This window comes from Tursiops truncatus, chromosome 21, assembly GCF_011762595.2.
Source record: "Tursiops truncatus isolate mTurTru1 chromosome 21, mTurTru1.mat.Y, whole genome shotgun sequence".
In the NCBI taxonomy this organism is placed as follows: domain Eukaryota; kingdom Metazoa; phylum Chordata; class Mammalia; order Artiodactyla; family Delphinidae; genus Tursiops; species Tursiops truncatus.
In genome coordinates this window covers 29,160,115-29,179,629 of record NC_047054.1, presented here as the reverse complement: position 1 = coordinate 29,179,629, position 19,515 = coordinate 29,160,115, and the positions used below count along the sequence as shown (strand labels likewise).

The 19,515-nt window shown below is 53.1% G+C and overlaps 3 protein-coding genes across 8 annotated transcripts in view; 2 read left to right on the top strand and 1 right to left on the bottom strand.

The window, feature by feature from the left end:
- Positions 1 to 3,686, top strand: part of RAB11FIP1 (RAB11 family interacting protein 1) — a 30,035-nt gene extending 26,349 nt beyond the window's left edge. For 3 of the 4 annotated variants that reach the window (XM_019921375.3, XM_019921380.3, XM_019921379.3), the window contains one exon: positions 121 to 3,686. In XM_019921375.3, the coding sequence (XP_019776934.1) occupies positions 121 to 339 (219 nt within the window). In that variant the 3' untranslated portion in view covers positions 340 to 3,686. The remainder of the gene's footprint in view (positions 1 to 120) is intronic. The other variant, XM_019921377.3, reaches the window with a different exon arrangement.
- A 7,136-nt stretch (positions 3,687 to 10,822) lies between these two features.
- BRF2 (BRF2 general transcription factor IIIB subunit) lies at positions 10,823 to 15,761 on the top strand. The gene is made up of 4 exons (XM_019921579.3): positions 10,823 to 11,099; positions 11,813 to 11,872; positions 13,038 to 13,359; positions 14,404 to 15,761. Exons 1-4 carry the CDS (start codon positions 10,946 to 10,948, stop codon positions 15,140 to 15,142), a joined length of 1,275 nt encoding a protein of 424 aa, XP_019777138.1. The 5' UTR covers positions 10,823 to 10,945; the 3' UTR covers positions 15,143 to 15,761.
- A 1,016-nt stretch (positions 15,762 to 16,777) lies between these two features.
- Positions 16,778 to 19,515, bottom strand: part of ADGRA2 (adhesion G protein-coupled receptor A2) — a 33,599-nt gene continuing 30,861 nt past the window's right edge. For all 3 annotated transcript variants that reach the window (XM_033848764.2, XM_033848763.2, XM_073798555.1), the window contains 2 exons: positions 18,858 to 18,947; positions 16,778 to 18,623 (listed from right to left, as the gene is read on the bottom strand). In XM_033848764.2, the coding sequence (XP_033704655.1) occupies positions 17,354 to 18,623; positions 18,858 to 18,947 (1,360 nt within the window). In that variant the 3' untranslated portion in view covers positions 16,778 to 17,353. The remainder of the gene's footprint in view (positions 18,624 to 18,857; positions 18,948 to 19,515) is intronic.

Below are 19,515 nucleotides of genomic sequence, written 5' to 3'. Positions count from 1 at the left end.
GACGAATTCCCAGGAGACTCAGATCACAGACTCAGTCACTAAAAGCTACCTCTTTTGTATTTCTTTAAGATGTTTGACTCCTTGACTGACTTTATCACTTTTCTCCCCCTCCCCCCAAAGAAATACAAGCCCTCGGAACCCGCGTTTGCTTATGCACAGCTGACCCACGACGAGCTGATCCAGCTTGTCCTCAAACAGAAGGAAACGATAAGCAAGAAGGAGTGTCAGGTGCGCCAGCTGGAAGACTACATCGACAACCTGCTGGTCAGGGTCATGGAAGAGACCCCCAGCATCCTCCGGGTTCCCTCTCAGGTTGGCAAAAAAGCAGGAAAAATGTGAATCACTTGCCTCCGGCACTGAGACTTGTGTGTGAGTTTGTTTCCGCCTGCTCCCAAGGCCGAGGACTCGGTGTGCCTGAGAGCCCCAGGGTCCAGGCTCCAGACTGCTCTCTCCCTCGAGCCTTATCTGGCAAGAGTCAGTCCCACCCACAGAAGCCAGGTTAATTATTACAATGAATCTTTTATTGGACATTCCCAGGGTTTTATTTTTAAATGCCACTGTGCCTTTAACCAACTTGTAAATATTTTATGCCTGACCGGAGACATGGTCATTAGATCTGATCCTGGCCCAGAGGTTCAGATGGCGCTGGGGGTATTAATGTATTTTTAACATTGGGGTTTTCTTTCTTTAATATTGAGATTTTAAAGTACGTCTCCCGGGCTTCCCTGGTGGCGCAGTGGTTGAGAATCCTCCTGCTAATGCGGGGGACATGGGTTGGAGCCCTGGTCTGGGAAGGTCTCACATGCCGTGGAGCAACTAGGCCCGTGAGCCACAACTACTGAGCCTGCGCGTCTGGAGGCTGTGCTCGGCAATTAGAGAGGCCACGATAGTGAGAGGCCCGCGGACCACGATGAAGAGTTGCCCCCACTTGCCACAACTAGAGAAAGCCCTTGCACAGGAACGAAGACCCAACACAGCCAAAAATAAATAAATAAAATTAAAAAAAAAAAAAGCCAATAGGACTAGGAGGGAGAAACCATACCTTGGAAAAAATCTTTAAAAAATAAAAAAATAAAATACAAAGTACGTCTCCCCCAGCCATTAAAACTTAGGGTGAGATGACGAGGACCAGGCAGTTGGTGCGGTGTTGCACATACTTTCTTGGCCTTTGAGTAGCCCAGCTGTGGCGTTTTGGCTGCAGATGCTAAGTTTTGATACTATGTAAACCTACCCAGCTCCTCGGACGTGGTCTTTTGTTTTTGACTGGAGCAGAGGGGCTTAGGGTACACCTCCGAGTGTGCCTCTGATATTTGGAGCAAGCTGCCTTTTTCAGACATCAGCCTCCGCTACTCTGTAGCCTTAAAGTGTGCTCTTTATCATCCAAGAGGGGCTGTCTGTGGAGGTACGGAAAGTAGACCAGGGGAATTAGAATCACTTTGCACTGGGGCAGTTGGTCAAAATCCCTCCTCTTGTGATCGCAGGGTCCCTGCTGGCTGGAGTGACCGAGTCAGTGCCTTGATTAGGGATCGGGTGAGCCAAGCATTTGCTAAAACAGTCCCACCAGGTACGGAACAACTGCAGCGGCATCCACTGGCCCTCTCCCACGTGCCGTCGCTTGGCTCCCTGGTTCCCTTAGCAGCTCTTCTTGGCATTTCCCTCCCCCACCCCTTGTTATAAAATTGTGAAGAGCAAGATGATACCTATTTTTAGATGGCTGTATTTTTAAAACTAGATTAACACACTTCTTTTTTTTTTTTAAACTAGGACACTTGCCCCCTTCTCAACTAATAGCACCAGTTCAGAGTCTTCAGGTAATTTCGTTGTTAGTAACCTGATACTGGAATTGGAATGTTTTCTGTATTACTCATTTTTTTCTCCCAGTTGTGACAGAATCTCTTCAAATCCCAACATCTCTCCTGGGAGGAGAATGTCACAGGCCAAGTGGGTGGGCAGGGGTTGAGATGAGAGCGGTTATTAAATGGAACGCTCTTCTGTGTTCATTCTTGTTATATTGAAGTTAAGAGGCAAGGTGATTGGCAGCGGAATCCCTTTTCAGGATCACGTTTGCTGCCACGTTAGTTAATATCAGAGCACTTTAATCTGAAGGATGATACTGTAACTTGATTTAGCTAATTTGCTTTGAATTATCGATAGCTCTTTTATTTAATACCCTCCTACAGTACTGGGGACCACTGTAAACTTCTCAGATGACTTGTATTTTTGTAGCGCTATGAGATTTCCGTGCATCCCTGTAAAGAGAACTGGATATTCCCTGGAACTCTGCAAATGCACGTGTATATATTTGTTCTGCAATGTTTTTTACTTGATGTCAATGTACTTTGACGGTGATGCCCACGTGCACTGGGTGGCGGGAGCGCTGAGTGGTTTCTCCTCGGAAGAGCCGCTACGGAGACCTGCATGCTTCCCAAGAGCTGGTTGTTGTGGAAAGATCTGCTGCTAGGACCTCGGGGATGGGAGCCGGTCTCTGTTTGAGAGGAACGGTCTCTGAGAGGAACGTCTGGGTGGAGGAGCAAATTCCTCTGCTCTGTATGCCACTCGAGAACTCTGGAGAATGAAGGACAATCTACTTCAAGGGTGTCTGGTTTCTACCACTGCTGGGAAAAAAATTCCAACGCAGGTAGCATTCCTGCACCTCTCAAGGTCACCGGTTAACGCCTGTCCTTGAGGACTCTGCTGTGAGGGAGAACTCAGCTAGGAAAGCTGGAGCCTGCTCTGAGCTGTTGGCAGGGGCAGGTGGACTGGAGGGCTGGAGCTCCTGCAGCCGGCGTGGGTCTGAGGGCTTACACCCAGCTGTCTATACCAGGAGAGCCTGAATTAGCCTCTAGCTGCTGAAAGTGCTCACCAAACTGATGGGCCCTAGGAGGAGGCCGTGCTCTGCAGAAGCAGGAGCAGCTCTTTCTTGGCCTTGCCTGGCTGACCCCCCGGAAGACCAGTCAGTACTTCAGGGAAGCATCCGATGAAATACCAAACACCTTGCGATGAACTTCAGTGGGAGGTCAGCGTCCGGAAAAAAATGTCAACCCTTTGCCCGGGTGTTTCATATCATCTCAGTCCTTGGACTTTGACAGATGTCCTGCCCACCCCTTTTACTTCCTGTGTGTCGGCCTCTCCGGGTAACAGAATGGAGGGGCAGGAAGGTCTGTCCTTTGCCACACGAACAGCGTTGACCCTGAGTGGAGGGTGCGTGCGTGGTGAGTGGGATACGTGTGTGGTTTCCAGCTTTGCTAACAGTGGGGGCTCAGAAGGGCAAAGAGGGAGGAGGGTCCACGACACTCAGCCACCTGCCGGATTGAAGGCCAGAGGCAACCTGATGTGAAATTAGGCACGATCTTCCCTCCCTGTGCCCCTTCTTTTTTAGAACTGCTAACTAATGGTCCCTCAAGGCTGAAGGATCTGTTGCCTTAGGTGAGTGGAGAGCTTAACCTCCAGTTAAGCTTAACCTCCACACCAGCCTCAACCCTGTGGTTTCTCAGTATCTATCATGTGAGCTGCTAACTTGACCTCTTCCTCCCTCTGACTTGAAAGTTCACCCAGCGTCTCTGGATTACAGAATTCTTATTTCCTGCTTTGTTACTTCAGGAATTTTGAACTTCTTTGCTTTTATTTTTAAGAAGTAACCTAAAATTTCCTACAACACTAAATAAAATGGCACTACCTTTCAAAGATTTGTGTCTGTGGTGTCGTACGGGTGCAATAAGAATTTCTTCTGTCTTCTTGGAAAACCTTTCTTGGGGGCGTGACCGGCGTTTCTCACCCCATGAGGGTCTCTTGCCTGGGTTCCTGCTGCTGCCACACTGTCTGATGCCCAGGGATCCCAATGCCCTTTCTCCTCCAGAGGTTGGGACATCTCTGACCCTTCCCTATGACATACCCCATATTTTGGCCTGGAAGGGACTATGGTGTTTACCAGATGAAGATCATTTGAATTTCCTGTCCCTAGTGCCACAGGCTGCCACCTTTTCCTTGGCAGTGGTCGCCTTCAGCTAATCACATGAACAAGGCCACTTTCTTGATTCCCTCCCCCATGCCACCCCCTGCCTCCTCACCCCTGCCCCACTGATCTCCCAGAGAGTGACATCTTGACCTTTGGAGCATGAGTTGAGTTCACACTGGGTTCAGGAACGCCCAGATCAGTACCAGATCTAGGTTCCTGGTTCCGTCAACCGAGTTCATTCATTTCTGAGTAGAGGGAATTCTGGCTGTAAAGGACTCTTCCTCCTGAGCTCATTCTACCAATCTCGCACTCTTTGCTGATGAGGTGAGAGGTCTGCCTGCCTCAACCAAGGGTCCCCACCTCTCAAAAGGGAGGAGATGCTCTTTCTTAGAGATGAAAGTCACACTGTAGAGGCACAGAGGCAGGCAGCACCCGTGAAGCCCCTGGGTGGACGGGGGGAGCTACCTGAAGGCCTCCCTGGTTTGGGTGAGGGGCCTGGTTACCCAGCCAGATGTGGACGGCGGGGCCACCGCGTACAGTGATACAAAAGCGGCTTCTCTTGACACAACAGCCTCCCAGGTTTGCTTCAAACAAATAAAAAGCCCTCCAAGGAGAGTCTCTAAGGAAGGAATGTTTACACAAATGACCCCCAACTCTCCCCCAAGATTCATTTCCCTTGCATTTGGAGGGGGCACCCTGCCCACCTCCCCATGGAAAGTGTCATTTACAGGGTACAGTTACCACCGTGATCATGGCCAAAGCGCTGGCAGCACGCGCTCCCCTAGCCCTTGGACCCCATCTCGAAGCCGATGGAGCCCGTGCCCTGGCCTTCTCTTTGGGGGTGTCATCTTTTGGCTTCTGCAGGCTTCCCCTCCTGGGGAGGCAGGTGCGATCACTTCCCATTTAAGTTCAAAGCTGGCTTAGCTGAACTCTGTGGGACCAGCGGATCCCAAAGCCACAGAGTCTCCTGAGGGAGGATGTCCTCATTCAGCCTTTCGACGTTTGACTCTTACACACCTGTATCCCAAGCCCTGGAACTAGTCACCCTGGTGACACTGACAAGCCCTCAGCTGCGAGAAAGCTGCTTCATTCTTGCATTATCAACTGCTCACTTCAGGCTGAAACTTGGTCGCAAAAGGAAGGCCTGTTTATTGAGTTCCTGCTTATTCACTAAGCGCTGCTGAGTACTATTTCCAATTCTCAAGGTAGATAATATCTTCATTACGCAGATGAGGAAATGGAGACTTTCAGAGGCATCAGAACTTAAGTTTGCCTGGGGTCCCACAGCAGGTAAAGAAAGGATTTGAACTCCTCACCTGTGCGACCTGGGGTTCTAGAACAAGCGTCAACAAACTATGGCTTCGCTTTTGTTCATGTAACCCTCAAGCCAAGGAATTTTTCCTGGGAGTTCCCTGGCGGTCCAGGAGTTAGGACTCTGCGCTTTCACTGCTGCGGCACCGGGTTCAATCCCTGGTCAGGGAACTAAGACCTCACAAGCCTCCCACAAGCCATGTGCGGTACGGCCAAAACAAAAAAAACCACGATGATTTTTCCTTTTTTTTTTAAAATGTGGGATGAACAAGTGGCCGGAATGATGACCACAGTCAACAACACCTCACTGAATACTGGAGATTTTTACAGTTAAAGAATCAAAATAATATTTCATGACATATGGAAATTACATGAGATTCAAATTTCATTGTCTACACAACTTTATTGGAATACAGCAGTGCTTATTTAGGTAATTGTCTACGGCTGTTTCCACGTTGCAACAGCAGACTTGAGTGCTTAAAACAAAGACCTTCTCGCCCACCAAATCTAAATATTTGCTCTCTGGCCCTTCACAGGAAAAGTTTGCCGACCCCCAGTCTAGGCCCCCAGACTAGGAGGCCCCAGTCTCCTCTAGCCTTGGGGGTGGAGGAGATAATATTCTGAGTGACTTGACATCCTGGAGGATGGGCAGGGAAAACGGAGGGCCTCAAGACAAGGCCCGATGAGCCATGGCTCCGAGGAGGGAAGGTCCCTCTGAGGCGGCTGTGTTCGTGCTCTAGGCCTGTGACCTCCTTCTCTGAGTTACCACGTGCCTTCGTTCCTGGGAGATCAGGAAACCGAACACAGCGATCCTCAGCCCAGGGGAGGGAATGTGTATTGGGGTCACACGATAAACAACAGGAAAGGGGAAAGTGAATATGAATGAGGGCAGGGACTTGGCACAAGGGTTTAGGAAGTACTGGCCGTGCCCTGTACTGAGGCTGTGTCACCCTTGTGTGTCAGAGAAGAATCATTGTCTACTGAAGAGCTGAGGTGATGGGGACCCAGTCGGAAAGGCTCCAAGACTCATTGTGACGAGGAGAAGGGGGTCCTCTGGGCTCAGAGTGAAACTGGGTTAGAGTCATCGGAGCTGGAAGGAGCCCAGGGGGAGGCCCTGAGGGCAGCCCAACTCCCACTGGTTGCTCGCTCCAGATTAGAAATGACCCCATCTCTGAGGAATCCCGTCTATATGTTGCTTCTGACCGGCCCTCCCAGGACAGGTGTCCACCAGAGCTGGACAGCCTTTCCGGAGCGTAGCAGGCACTCCCAGGACACGGGGATGAGAAAGCCAGGTCATTCCCAGGGAGACTTGTAACAAAGACAGGTAGATCCCTAACACATTCGCACATGTCACCAAGGGACGGCTGGCCTGGGGCTTCCTTCAGGCCCTCAGTGCCCTCCTCTCTGGCCTCTTCTCTAGAAAGAACTCTGGCCTTAAGGTCAGTATTTCACATCTGGACCACGTCTGAGGCATCCTTTCCAATGGCCGCCCCTCCCCAGTAGCTTTCTGCTCTAATCCAGCCCATCCTGGGCACTCAGCATTCCAAAAGCCTACGTGCCAGGAACCATGTGGGCTCCAGCCTTACAGACAAGAAGCATGGCTCCAGCTTCACAGGCTCAGGGAGGAGTAGGGGAGAGAGGTTGGAGGAACAGCTGTTAAACAGATCATCATGGGCTTCCCTCGTGGTGCAGTGGTTAAGAATCTGCCTCCCAATGCAGGAGACACAGGTTCGAGCCCTGGTCCGGGAAGATCCCACATGCCGCGGAGCAACTAAGCCCGTGCGCCACAACTACTGAGCCTGCGCTCTAGAGCCCGTGAGCCACAACTACTGAGCCCTCGTGCCACAACTACCGAAGCCCGTGCGCCTAGAGCCTGTGCTCCGCAACAAGAGAAGCCACCGCAGTGAGAAGCCCGCGCACCGCAACGAAGAGTAGCCCCCTCTCACCGCAAATAGAGAAAGCCCACGCGCAGCACCGAAGACCCAATGCAGCCAAAAATAAATAAATAAATATCCCTTAAAAAAAACCAAAAAGAACAGATCATCACTATCACTGAATGATGGTAACTCTTGGTAGAGTCTGTAGCAGCAGGAAAGGCACCAAGGCTGATGTATCTGTCCCGATTTCCCAGAGGAAGGCAAATAAATTTCCTAAATAAACAGATTTCTTCCTGAGAACGTGAACCCCAGACTTGCATGTCTTAGTGGAGCGCGCCATCTTCTGGCCTGGGTCCTACCCACCTCCTAGCCTGTCTGTGTCTGAGGGCGAGGCTCTCTTACACTATCACATACCTGTGGCTGGAAGAGAATCACCCCTCCACCCCTAGAGTTGCTGGTAGGAGAATCATAAACCTGCTCTTCCACTTTACTGTGAGTAGTGTTGGGGAAAGCAGAATTCCAGGGCTTCTGTCATAGGTAGATGACTGTAGTAAAATCCCACTTTAAAAAAGTGCAGTTCAGTTCAAGATCTGTGCAAAATTGGGGATGAGAGGAGTCTGATGCTGTTCTGTATGGTAATGTAAAGAACTACTCCCAAAGAGACACATGTATATGTATAACTGAATCACTTTGCTGTACACCTGAAACTAACACAACATTGTTAATCACCTATACTCCAATATAAAATAAAAACTTAAAAAAAAAAAAGAAACCTACTCCTGGCCTTCCCTGGTGGCGCAGTGGTTAAGAATCCACCTGACAACGCAGGGGACACGGGTTCGAGCCCTGGTCCGGGAAGATCCCACATGCCGCGGACAACTAAGCCCACGCGCCACAACTACTGAGCCTGCGCTCTACAGCCCACGAGCCACAACTACTGAGCCCGTGAGCCACAACTGCTGAAGCCTGCGCGCCTAGAACCCGTGCTTCGCAACAAGAGAAGCCACCGCAGTGAGAAGCCCATGCACCGCAACGAAGAGTAGCCCCCGCTCGCCGCAACTAGAGAAAGCCCACGCACAGCAACGAAGACCCAACGCAGCCAAAAAATAAATTAATTAAAAACAAAAAACACCTGCTCCCAGTGCCAGTTATGTGGCTTTTAGGGACCTGTTTCCCGTCCCCAGTAAGGATGTCGACTGCACTGTCTGAAACTAACAGATGTCTCTGAGAGCTGTGTGTGCACACCTGAGCACACAAGTGTGTCCCCAGTATTGATCTGCTGGACAACCAGAAATAAATCCTGTCATACCTCACAGTAGTGGGGAAGTCTAGGAAAGAGGGAACTTGGGGCACCAAAGCCCACTCAAGCCCTCGCATGGCGTGGGGCTAAAGTGAGTAATTCACATCTCGGGGAATGGACTGTTAGAGATTATTGCATCCCTTGGTTGGGGGAGGGGGTGGATCCCTCCAGTGGGACCAAGCCCTGTGGTAGCGGTTGGGATTTCTCTAGGAGAGCGGTTCTCTTGCTCTGAGAAAGTAGTCTCTGGGGGACCGGATGGGACCCTTAGATGTGGCTATCGAGGAGAAAGGCTTGAGGAGAGGCGCTGACACCTTTTGAAGGTGTTTTTGTTTGGTTTGATTGGTTTTTAATGCTTTCCTCTTGACCGTGAGGGGAATCTTATGAAAGTTCCCATGTCACTAATATGTTTTCATTTATATTATAATCACATTCAGTTCTTCAACCCTTCAGTATAGCCCATTAACCATCTCATGTGATGCTGATGTGGAAAATGAAAAAATGGAAGTCTGGCTGCTCTGTGTTCACCGGTCAGCTAATACCTGGAATCCTGACAGTTCACTGAGGTCCAGGGTGCCAGAAGTTCTGTTGTGCAGTAGGAAGGGAGGGGAGGCTTTGGAGTAGCCGTGAGCAGAGGGGAGGGACTTGTGAGCCAGAGGGCCTGAACGGACAATTCTTGAAAGGGACAGCACCTCTCCCCCAATGTATATTAGAGAGAAGTGGCATTTGAAGCAGAGAAGGCTGCTGCGTGGATTACAGACAAGAGGCAATCTTATTTTGGTCAGAGATGCTCTTGTTCTGCACTGTGGTCCAGAGAACTCACAGTCTCTTAAGGCATAGAGTCCTCTGTACCTGACCACTGGTTGTAGCTCTTTCAAAAGAACCTATAAATCTGCCTGCTCAGAGCCCTTTATTTTTGAGGCTCAGATCCTCTGTTTGAGGACTCACTGGGTACATGGTCATTATGTTGCCTCATCTCTTCATACTAATAAGTACCGTTTTTCTGTTGAAAACTTTTCAGCTCTAGGATGCATACTTTATTGGTCTTCTAAAGAAGACAGCTGTGACCTGTGTCTTAATCCTCAAGGGAGCATCCCTATCTGTTAAGGGGCTGACAAGACACCCTTTTTCCTCAATTCAGTCTGGGCAGGAGCTGTCCAGTCATTTTCTGTTCTCAGTGGGAAGTGCTCACCGTTCACCCCCAAGTCCCTGTGCACAGTTGAAATTGAGCCCACAACAGCTCGCAAGATCTGCTAATGCCGGACCTGCCTGAAATTCTCCACCACCAGACTGAGAAACAGAAATTCCCCACCTAATTTCAGTACTGGCTATGATGACTTCCATCTGTTGTCTTGGAGTCAGAAGGGACTGGCCTTTGTTTCTTTGTCATTTAACTCAATTTTCTTATTTTTCAGACACAACTGATTCTAAAACTTTCAAGTGTTAAAACCTTTTGTTTTGTTTTGTTTTGCCACACCATGCAGCTTGTGGAATCTTACTTCCCCAACCAGGGATTGAACCCAGGCCCTCGTCAGTGAAAGCATGGAGTCCTAACCACTGGACCACCAGGGAATTCCCAAAACCTGTATTCTTGATGAGTGCAATTAGGATTTACTTATGAGAAAGCACACTCTCTTTGGTCATGTTTAATTTATATTCAAACATGACATACAAAATCTCTCATGTGTAAGCTTGCTAGAGGCACTCTTTTGCTCAAGATTCTTTTATCTATACTATCCCATGCTAGGAACTTTGGAGCTAGAATCTTGGACCATCTTAAAGGTCAGGTTTAAAAACATCCGAATCTGCTTGAGCCCTTCAGATTGCCAAGAGTCTCACCACCGCATATTCTTTCTCTCCAACTCCCTTAGACATTCCTTGCCTAGCCTCTGAAAACATCCGAGGTTGCCACTCTGGATTTTAATTCAACTCCTTCATTCTACAGTGGAGGGAAATAGACTGCAAAGAGAGGAAACAACTTGCCTGAGGGGAAGCCACTCTGGAAAGAGCACGATTTCCTGCTCTCTTGATACACTACTCTCCCTTTTAGACACAGATTTTGTACTATGGCCAAAATCAACATCCGTCACCAAAGAGAAATGGAGAATCTGCGATTCCCCTAGCGCTTTAGAAAGAAGAGTTGTTTGCGGATGGCAACAATATCTTGTCTGTTATCCGTGTCCATGCAGGTAGAACGCTCACTCAAATGCGATCCCCAGTCGGGCCCACCTCAAAGTAACTACAGATTGCGGGGAACCCGAAGACACAGTCCAGAACAGGAACCTCCTCTCCTAGATCACGTTTCTACCCGAGCCAAAGAGGAACGGACCGGAAGTTCCGCGCAGCCGCGGAGGAAATACCTATAATACAGCGGTTACGCTGGCCGGAAGAGAAAGGTGCAGACCTTACAAGGCTCCGCTCCTACTTCCTGTTTCTGCACAGTTGCTGTTGTCGACGTTAGGGGCGGGTGTCGGAAAGCCTCCTCGGCTTTGGACGGGTTGTGAGATGCCGGGCGGAGGCCGGTGTCCCGATTGCGGCTCCACTGAGCTCGTGGAAGACTCGCACTATTCGCAGAACCAGCTGGTGTGCTCCGACTGCGGCTGTGTGGTCACCGAGGGAGTCCTTACTACCACCTTCACTGACGAGGGCAACCTCCGAGGTACCTCTGCGGGCTTTTCCGGGGCCGTGGGTACAGCCTGGGGCTGTGGAGGGATTGACGTCAGATTCTTCTTATCTCTTGCCCTCTCCCTGTCACGTGCACCCTTAAATATGAGAGAAAACAGCCTAAAGTGGACGAGCGAGCTGCAGAAGGTCAGGGACTGCCATTCATCTGTGTTTTTCTAGCACCACATCTGGTATATGTAGTAGGTATTAACAGACGTTGAATAAATGAAACAGAAACAAAGTTCCACTCAGTTTACCTCGTCTGGGCATGGTCGAAGAATTGTATTGATAGATCAATTCTTTACGAATACAGAAAATACTGTTATCCCGAAGTAGTTTTGAGCACTAATTGGCAAAAGCATTTTTTTTTTTTTCTTTACTTTGCCTTCCAAGTCCCTATGCAATGCAGCTCTCAGAATCTGCAGGCAGGAGAATTGCCTGAACTGGATGTACAGGAGGGACAGCTGGAAATTTGGAACACTTGGAGCTGCTTTAGGGCAGTCCTAGTCCTTTTTAGTCTCTGTGTATTTGGTATTGCTTGTGGTCATGGAAAACCAGGTGGACCTTTAACTTGCACAGATGGGCACCTTCTGTGAGACGAGGAGTGGGTGCATGATGATCGGGATTCTGCTTCCCGGTTTTGTGTGGCGGGAGGGCAGGGATTTGGTGAATAGAGGCTAAACAAGCTATTTGTTCATTATCTTACAGAAGTGACATATTCCCGAAGCACAGGGGAAAACGAACAAGTTAGTCGCAGCCAGCAACGAGGTGAGTATCAACCTTTTATGACACAGTGGCTTTAAAGAAAGTTCCCCTGATGGTCTAGCCCAGTGGTCCCCAACCTTTTTGGCACCAGGGACCGGTTTCGTGGAAGACAGTTTTTCCACGGACTGGGTCACGGGGGGATGGTTTAGGTAGTAATGCGAGTGACTGGGAGTGGCAGATGAAGCTTCGCTGGCTCGCCTGCCGCTCACTTCCTGCTGTGCCACCCGGGTCCTAACAGGCCGAGGACCAGTAGTGGTTGGTCCGGGGGTTGGGGACCCCTGTCTAGCCCATCTGCTTGTCTTTCCTGTTTTCAGCATTACTGGGTAAGGTAGAGTGGAAGAGAATGGTAATTAGAAATAAAGGATGGAGATGGTTCTAAGACAGGTGGCAGTTAGGTGGAAGGTTTAGGTTTGCTTGGGGGGTATGTCTGAGGTAGACTCAAGGAGCCCAGATCAAACTTTGGCTTGGCCACAGATCAAACCAGCCTCCAGAAGATGGGGCACTGAAGCGTGACTTCCTTTCATAAATGTCTTTGTGCCTTTTGAATGACCTCACCAAGTGTCTCTCTTGTCATTGTAGAAAGGTCCATTATTTGTGCCTCTGGTATCTGAGGCGAGTTGAACAGAAATTGCTAGGAGCTGCATGGTGGCTTCTTTGACCCCTCTATGTACAGTATCGTGTCATCTGCAAACAGTGACAGTTTTACTTCTTCCTTTCCAATTTAGATTCCTTTTATTTCTTTTTTGTCTCTGACTGCTATGGCTAAGGCTTCCAAAACTTTGTAGAGTAAAAATGGCGAGAGCGGGCATTCTTGTCTTGTTCCTGATCTTAGAGGAAATGCTTTCAGCTTTTCACCATTGAGTATGATGTTAGCTGTGGGTTTGTCATATATGGCCTTTATTATGTTGAGGTATGTTCTCTCTATGCCCACTTTCTGGAGAGTTTTTCTCATAAATGGATGTTGAATTTTATCAAAAGCTTTTTCTGCATCTATTGAGATGATCGTACGGTTTTTATTTTTCAATTTGTTGATGTGGTGTATCACACCGATTGATTTGCAGATATTGAAAAATCCTTGCATCCCTGGGGTAAATCCCACTTGATCGTGGTGTATGATCCTTTTAAGGTGCTGTTGGGGCCCCTCTAACTCCTGCTGTGGGTTTCTTAGGTCTCTGCCGAGTGAGAGACCTCTGTCGAGTTCTGCAGCTGCCACCAACGTTTGAGGACACGGCAGTTGCCTACTACCAACAGGCATACCAGCACTCTGGCATCCGTGCTGCCAGGCTGCAGAAGAAGGAGGTGTTGGTCGGGTGCTGTGTCTTAATCACCTGCCGGCAGCATAACTGGCCCCTGACCATGGGAACCATCTGCACCCTGCTGTATGCAGATTTGGATGTGTTTTCTGGCACCTACCTGCAGATGGTGAAGCTCCTGGGGCTGGATGTGCCATCTCTGTGCTTGGTGGACCTGGTGAAGACCTACTGTAGCAGGTACCTGCCTAGTGGGAGACACGGGGATGGAATGGGTTTAGACCTGAATCCTTTTACCTCTGGCTGGATTTTTTTTTTTTTTTTTGCGGTACGCGGGCCTCACTGCTGTGGCCTCTCCTGTCGCGGAGCACAGGCTCTGGACGCGCAGGCTCAGCGGCCATGGCTCACGGGCCCAGCCGCTCTGCGGCACGTGGGATCCTCCCGGACCGGGGCACGAACCCGTGTTCCCTGCATCGGCAGGCCTACTCTCAACCACTGCGCCGCCAGGGAAACCCCTGGCTGGCTGTTTTTGACCAAAGCCCATCTACAAGGATGTGGGAGAAAAAAGTCTTCTCCCTTTCCTGTGCCTAGCACTCACTAATCAGGTTAATCCTGTTTTACATTTCTGGAATCTTATAATTTTCAAATCCCTTTGCCCTTACAGCACCCTAATGATGTAGGAAGGAAGGTGTTGGCCTTGGCACGGGGCTCCTGGGTTCCACCACTCATGTTGTGTGTGGCCTACTTGGCTAGATGGAGCAGCCCTGCCTCGACAGGATCATGTGTGATTAGAGCTGAAAGGATATTAGTAACTGAGGGAGCTGGAGTTAGAAGCCAGTTTTTTTGTTTTTTTTCAAAATGAGTAGCTGTGTTCTTTTTTTCTGACAAATATGGTAGAAAGCAAAGACTATCGGTGTGAAACAGTCTTGGGTGTGAAGCTTGGTGACGTCCAAGCTGGATGACTGTGGGCAAGTTTTGTGACTCTGAATGTACGTGACAGGCTGTGGAGTAGATTAAAGGAGAACATTTGTGAAGCCCTCAGAATGATGGCTGATGGGATGGGGGAGGGGCATTGTCAAGAAATGTTAGCTCCCTTCTGCATTCTCCTGCCCTTTACCTCTTCAGCAGGAGACTCACCCTGTCTTCTCTCGGTACCTGGATAAACTTGCTGCCCAGCAGGCTTGAGTGTTCCCGGGAGGATAGCATAGCTTGCCCATCTTCCGCGCTTTGAAAGAGCAGTCCCCCAGAGATATTGAGATCAGACTCTCATTTTGGTTATTTCAGCTTCAAACTGTTTGAAGCCTCCCCGTCTGTGCCAGCCAAGTACGTGGAAGACAAGGAGAAGATGCTATCGCGAACGCTGCAGTTGGTGGAGCTGGCAGATGAGACGTGGCTGGTGACCGGGCGGCATCCCTTGCCTGTCATCACCGCTGCCACTTTCCTGGCTTGGCAGTCGCTGCGGCCTTCAGATCGGCTGACGTGTTCCCTTGCCCGATTTTGTAAATTGGCGAGCGTGGACCTGCCCTACCCCGCTTCCTCCCGCCTGCAGGAGCTGCTGGCTGTGCTGCTGCGGCTGGCCGAGCAGCTGGCCTGGTTGCAGGTCCTGAAGCTTGACAAGCGGTCTGTGGTCGCGCACATCGGCGACCTTCTCCAGCACCGCCACATGTTGGTACGCAAGGCCTTTCGAGACGGAACAGCAGAGCCAGACGCACTGGACGCCCGGGAGAAGGAACTGCAGGGGCCGGGCCAGGGGCAAGGATGGGGAAAAGAGGACCGGGGCGATGTCTCCGTAGATTTGCCCGCAGGGAAGCGGCCAGCGAGCCCCACCCTCCTCCTCCCACCCTGCATGTTGAAGCCCCCAAAGCGGATCTGTCCCACACCCCCTGTCTCCACAGTCACTGGAGATGAGAACATTTCTGATAGTGAGATCGAGCAGTATTTGCGTACCCCTCAGGAAGTTAGGGACTTCCAGAGAGCCCAGGCCGCTAGACAGGCTGCCACGAGTGTCCCTAACCCTCCCTGATGCACAGCCGGGGTCTGCGGGGTCGGGGGGCGCGGGCGCTTAACCCCACCTGACGGCGGCTTGCTAACAGGCCTGATGTAGCCAGAGAAATCAGTGTATACAAGTCTTTAGGTATCTCCCTTCTCATTTAAGGGACCCAAGAGGGGGTCTGCAGTTATTGGACCCCAGGTCCCAGAGTCGAAGTCAGAAGGAACACGGGGACGCCTGGGTTGGAGAGTCCCATCCCTCGTCCCGGACAGTGGTCGCGCATACTCCTGTTCTGTGGGCTGGCTTTCTCTTGGACTGTTGGGAAGGTGCCAGGCGCTCTCCTGCTCTCGGTTCAGATTGGATACACCGCAGCTGCAGGGCTGGCGGGGCCTCCCTGCTGGTGTGGAGCAGTGCACATTCCGGATGGTATCAGCCCTCAGAGGTTGGAACTGGGCAGCCCTTGGCCCTGCGTCCATTCACAGGCCTTAGTGGGTTCGTGTGTACAGTGTCAGAGATCCTCTCCCTCCTAACAAAAGGACCGGGGCTGGAGTAAGCTCATAGCTCAAAGGGCTTTGCAAAATTTTAATATATTAAAACAAGAGGCATCTGCTAGAAAACATTCTATTGTATAAAACCCGAGCTTTTAAAAACATGTTTTCTTTGGCACTTTTCATCCCCTCCCTCCCCTTTCCCCAGCGTATTGCAAAAAGCTCTCCAGTGCTAAGGCATTGGCGGGGTACGTAAACAGCAGCCAGCGTAAGTGGAAGAATAATACGAAGCTTTTTTTTTTGCCTTTTTTTTTTCTGTCTAATATTGTCTGTGCAGCAAGCATAAATAACAGGATGCATCCCAAGGCGCGTGGGTTTTCTCCCTGCCCCTGTCTTCTCTTGCCTTGGTGACCAGGCTGGGGTGATATGGAGACTGGGCCGGGTTTCCCTGTGGCTCTTCGTGAGGCCCAGGGTGCCCTGCACTCGCACTGCATCCTGTAACCAAAGGCTGGTGGTTGCTTTTTAGGTTGGGAGAAATATGCGTGCTGGTGTTTAAAAGCAGTGAAGGTGCAGGCCCCAGGTGAGCTGCAGGCCCCCCACCCCCCACTGCCCTGGGGACTTGGCTTGGGCTTACAGGAGGCAGGAACCTGGTTTGATGTTTTGGAGGTTTCTCCCTAATATGGAGCTGGAGATTAGGTCATTGGAACGGTTCTCCTCTATGGCCTCACGTGGCAGGGAGTGCGCTTTGTCAGTCCCTAGGTGTGGAGGGCCGAGACTGGGGATATGGGCTTGTGACTGGACAGTAAGTGCTTCTCCAGCACCACCTGCAGCCTGGCGGTGGCGCCCCTCTTCAGAGCGTTTTGTTGTTTTTGTTTTTTTATAGGATTAGGTTTAAGGCAGGACTGGCTTCAGCCCCAGATCTAAGCACTAACTGCTTCCCTCACATCATCTCCAGGCATCTGTCAGGCAGCTTCTTAGGTGTAGGGCCTGGGCTTTGTCCTGAAGCGCCACCTCTGAGCCCTGCCGTGTGGTGTGTGTCCCAGTCCTGTGGTAATGGCCTCCAGCCCTGATGGTGCACCTCTCCCCCTGCCCCCCTCCCAGAGGGCTGGTTGATCCCTGCAGCTGCCTTTCACCCCGCCCCACCTTCTCCTTTTGCATAGCTGATCCGAAAAGCAGCGCCTTGTTTCCTCCCACTGGTCCTGGTCACCTGGCTCATCTGCTAGGCTGGCTCCCTAGTTAGCCAGAACCGGGTGGGGGAGAGGCCCTAGGATCTGGGCACAGGTGGGTGACTGATTCAGAGGAGGGCAGTGAGGAGAGAACACCTTACTCAGGCCCCCATCGCCCGTGTGTTTCGGGTAAGGCTGATGGCCGCCCGTGAGCGGGGCGGGAGGTGCGGGGAGTACCTTAGGAGAAGCCCGCCTGAGCTGTGCTGTCCCTGCCGCCCTTGCTCACTCCGCAGCCCCACAGGACCTTTCCCCCGAGCCTGGACGGCAGGGGCTGCCGAAACCAGCCTGCGCTGGGACGGAAACGTATCCCGTCTGCGGTTCGGGGATTGTCTGTCGCTACCCCAGAGGGATGGCCCTCTTCGCGTTGGCGGGCCTGTGCCTGTCCTTTCCCCATCCTCCGGGACTAAAGCTGGCGAGCCCGGGCGCAGCGAGGCACCTCTACCTCAATCCTGGGGACGTACCGATCGACCCCGAAGCGGGGTCTCCTGCGCACGCGGCCCGCCCGTCCTGAAGCGGCGCCCGCCCCCAGCCTAGACGGTGGTCTCGCTCTTCCAGAGCCCCGTCTTCATGCAGCCGCCGCCGGCCGCCTCGGCGCCGCTCAAGGTGACGTCGTCGTACTTGCCGCCCTTGGGGGCGCCGTTCAGGCTGGCAGCGTTGAGCGGGTACGAGCGGCGCTGGCTCTCCTTCTCCAGCGCGCCGCCCCCGCCGCCCTTGAGGTGGTCGCGGCCGGCGCCGCGGCGCTGGCCCGGCCGGCCGGCCTCGGGGAGCGGCGCGGCGCTCGTGTCGCTGCCCTCCGACGGCGTGAGCGTGCTCTCGCCCTCGAGCCGGGGTCCGGCGCCCGGGCTGTTGCGGCTGCTGCCCGGGTAGCTGTCGGACGGGCTGTTGTGCGGGCTGCCGCTCTCGCCCGACGGCAACTCGGCCGCCCCGGCCGCGCCCCCGCGCGGCGCCCTGAGCCGGTTCCTGCCGCCGGCCTCGCCCGCGCGATGCCCCTTGGCCCGGCTCTTGTGGCCCCGGCGGCCGTGGTGCGAGTTGTTCGGGTGGCGCGGGCCGAGGCTCCCCCGGGGGCCCGGCGTCTCGGGCTCCGCCTCCCCGCGGGCCGCCACCCCCGCCTCGCACGCCTGGCTCTGCGCCAGCTGCAGGTTGGTGAGCTTGCAGGGGCCCGGGGGCGGGGCGGGGCCGCTGCTGCCGCTCGGGGACGACTTGAGGGACGCGGGCCCCTCTCCGAACGCCGGGGACCCGTCCTCTGGGGCGGCGGGCGCGGCCCGCGGGGAGGCTCGTGAGGCCGAGGCGGGGGGACGGCACGCGCGCCAGGAGGCCCTGACGTCCCTGCGCCTGGCACAGTGATGGGTGAAGACGAAGAGGCCCAGGGCGGAGGCCGCCACCCCGTACAGACAGCTGCACACCACCCGGGGCAGCCAGCGCTGGGACACGCTCAGAGCCCCGCAGGCCCACATGGCCAGGTAGAGGAAATGCGTGGTCACCAGCGCCCCCAGCTGGGTTCCTGGAGAATAGAGACCATCACCCTCCTCCGGGGGCCCGGGCGTCACCACCCCTGCGCTCCCAGCGGCTAGAAGGGAACCCGAGTCACTCAGGAGGGGGCCGCTGCTCCTGAGCCTGGTGGAACCCCTCAGCTCCTCCCCTGGCTCCAGGGAGACCCTGCTGGTGCCCCCCTTTGGGCTCTGTGCCAGAGGACCCCGTAAGCGCAGCGCCGCGCACAGGAAATAGATCCAGGTGATGAGCAGAATCAAAGCCACGGGGATGTAGAAGGCTCCTAGGCTGGGGCGCCACACTAGCCAGCAGCTGAGGGAGACACAGGCGGCATGCGTGAGGTGGGGCGCGGAGGCTGGGTGGGCGGGAGGGGAGGCTATGGTGAGTGGAGAGGCGGAAGCGGCTCAGTCAGCATGCAGGGCTTGGGGCTGGGTGACGGGCTGGGCGGGTGTTTGGTGCCGCCGCGTCGGAGTAGGAGGCCTCCGGGGCAGGGCGAGGCCTCCGGGGCAGGGCGGGAGGTTTGGGGCAGGCGGGCCGTGCACTCACTAGGGGCTGTGGTCCCGGTAGTTGTGGATGTTGACAGCGGCTGTGATGCCACAGATAATGAGTGGGATCCCTCCCGCGATCAAATAGAACCTGGAGAGGAATGGGTTTGGGGGTCAGAGAGTTGGGGAACAAGGAGGGGGCCAGGTGCTCAGAACCCTCACCTTGGGGTCTCTGTCCTATCCTCTTTCCCCTAAAAATTATGTCAGAGTTTGTTTGCCAGGGATGCAGTGCCTCTCCAGGGCAGGTCAGTAGGTCCCTAAGGGGTTTGGCCAAGACTGTTCTAAGGGACAGTGGCCAGAATTGCTTTCTGTCACCCTAAACAGTGCAGAAGCCAGGGGTGCCACTTGGGTTCCCAGGATCCCTGCCCAATGCCCTTTGAGGTCGCTCCCTTCCTGGCCTTGTCATGCCTGAAAACCCCAAGGATGCCCCCCGTCCATGGCACTGGGCAACCTAGTGCCACGCAGGGCCTTGCCTCTTCTGCCTTTTATTTTTTTTTGGCTGAGGGATCTTAGTTCCCTGACCAGGGATTGAACCCCGGGCCCACTGCAGTGGAAGCACTGAGTCCTCACCACTGGACCCCCGGGGAACTCCCCACCTCTTCTGTCTTGGGAGTGTGATCTCCCAGGACCTTGGACCCCTGGGACAGCATCCACCCTGG

Coding starts and splice junctions, on each gene's coding strand:
- BRF2 (XM_019921579.3), top strand. CDS start 10,946: ATGCCGGGCGGAGGCCGGTGTCCCGATTGCGGCTCCACTGAGCTCGTG. Junction 11,873..13,037: donor TAGTCGCAGCCAGCAACGAG/GTGAGTATCAAC, acceptor TGGGTTTCTTAG/GTCTCTGCCGAGTGAGAGAC. Junction 13,360..14,403: donor GTGAAGACCTACTGTAGCAG/GTACCTGCCTAG, acceptor TGGTTATTTCAG/CTTCAAACTGTTTGAAGCCT.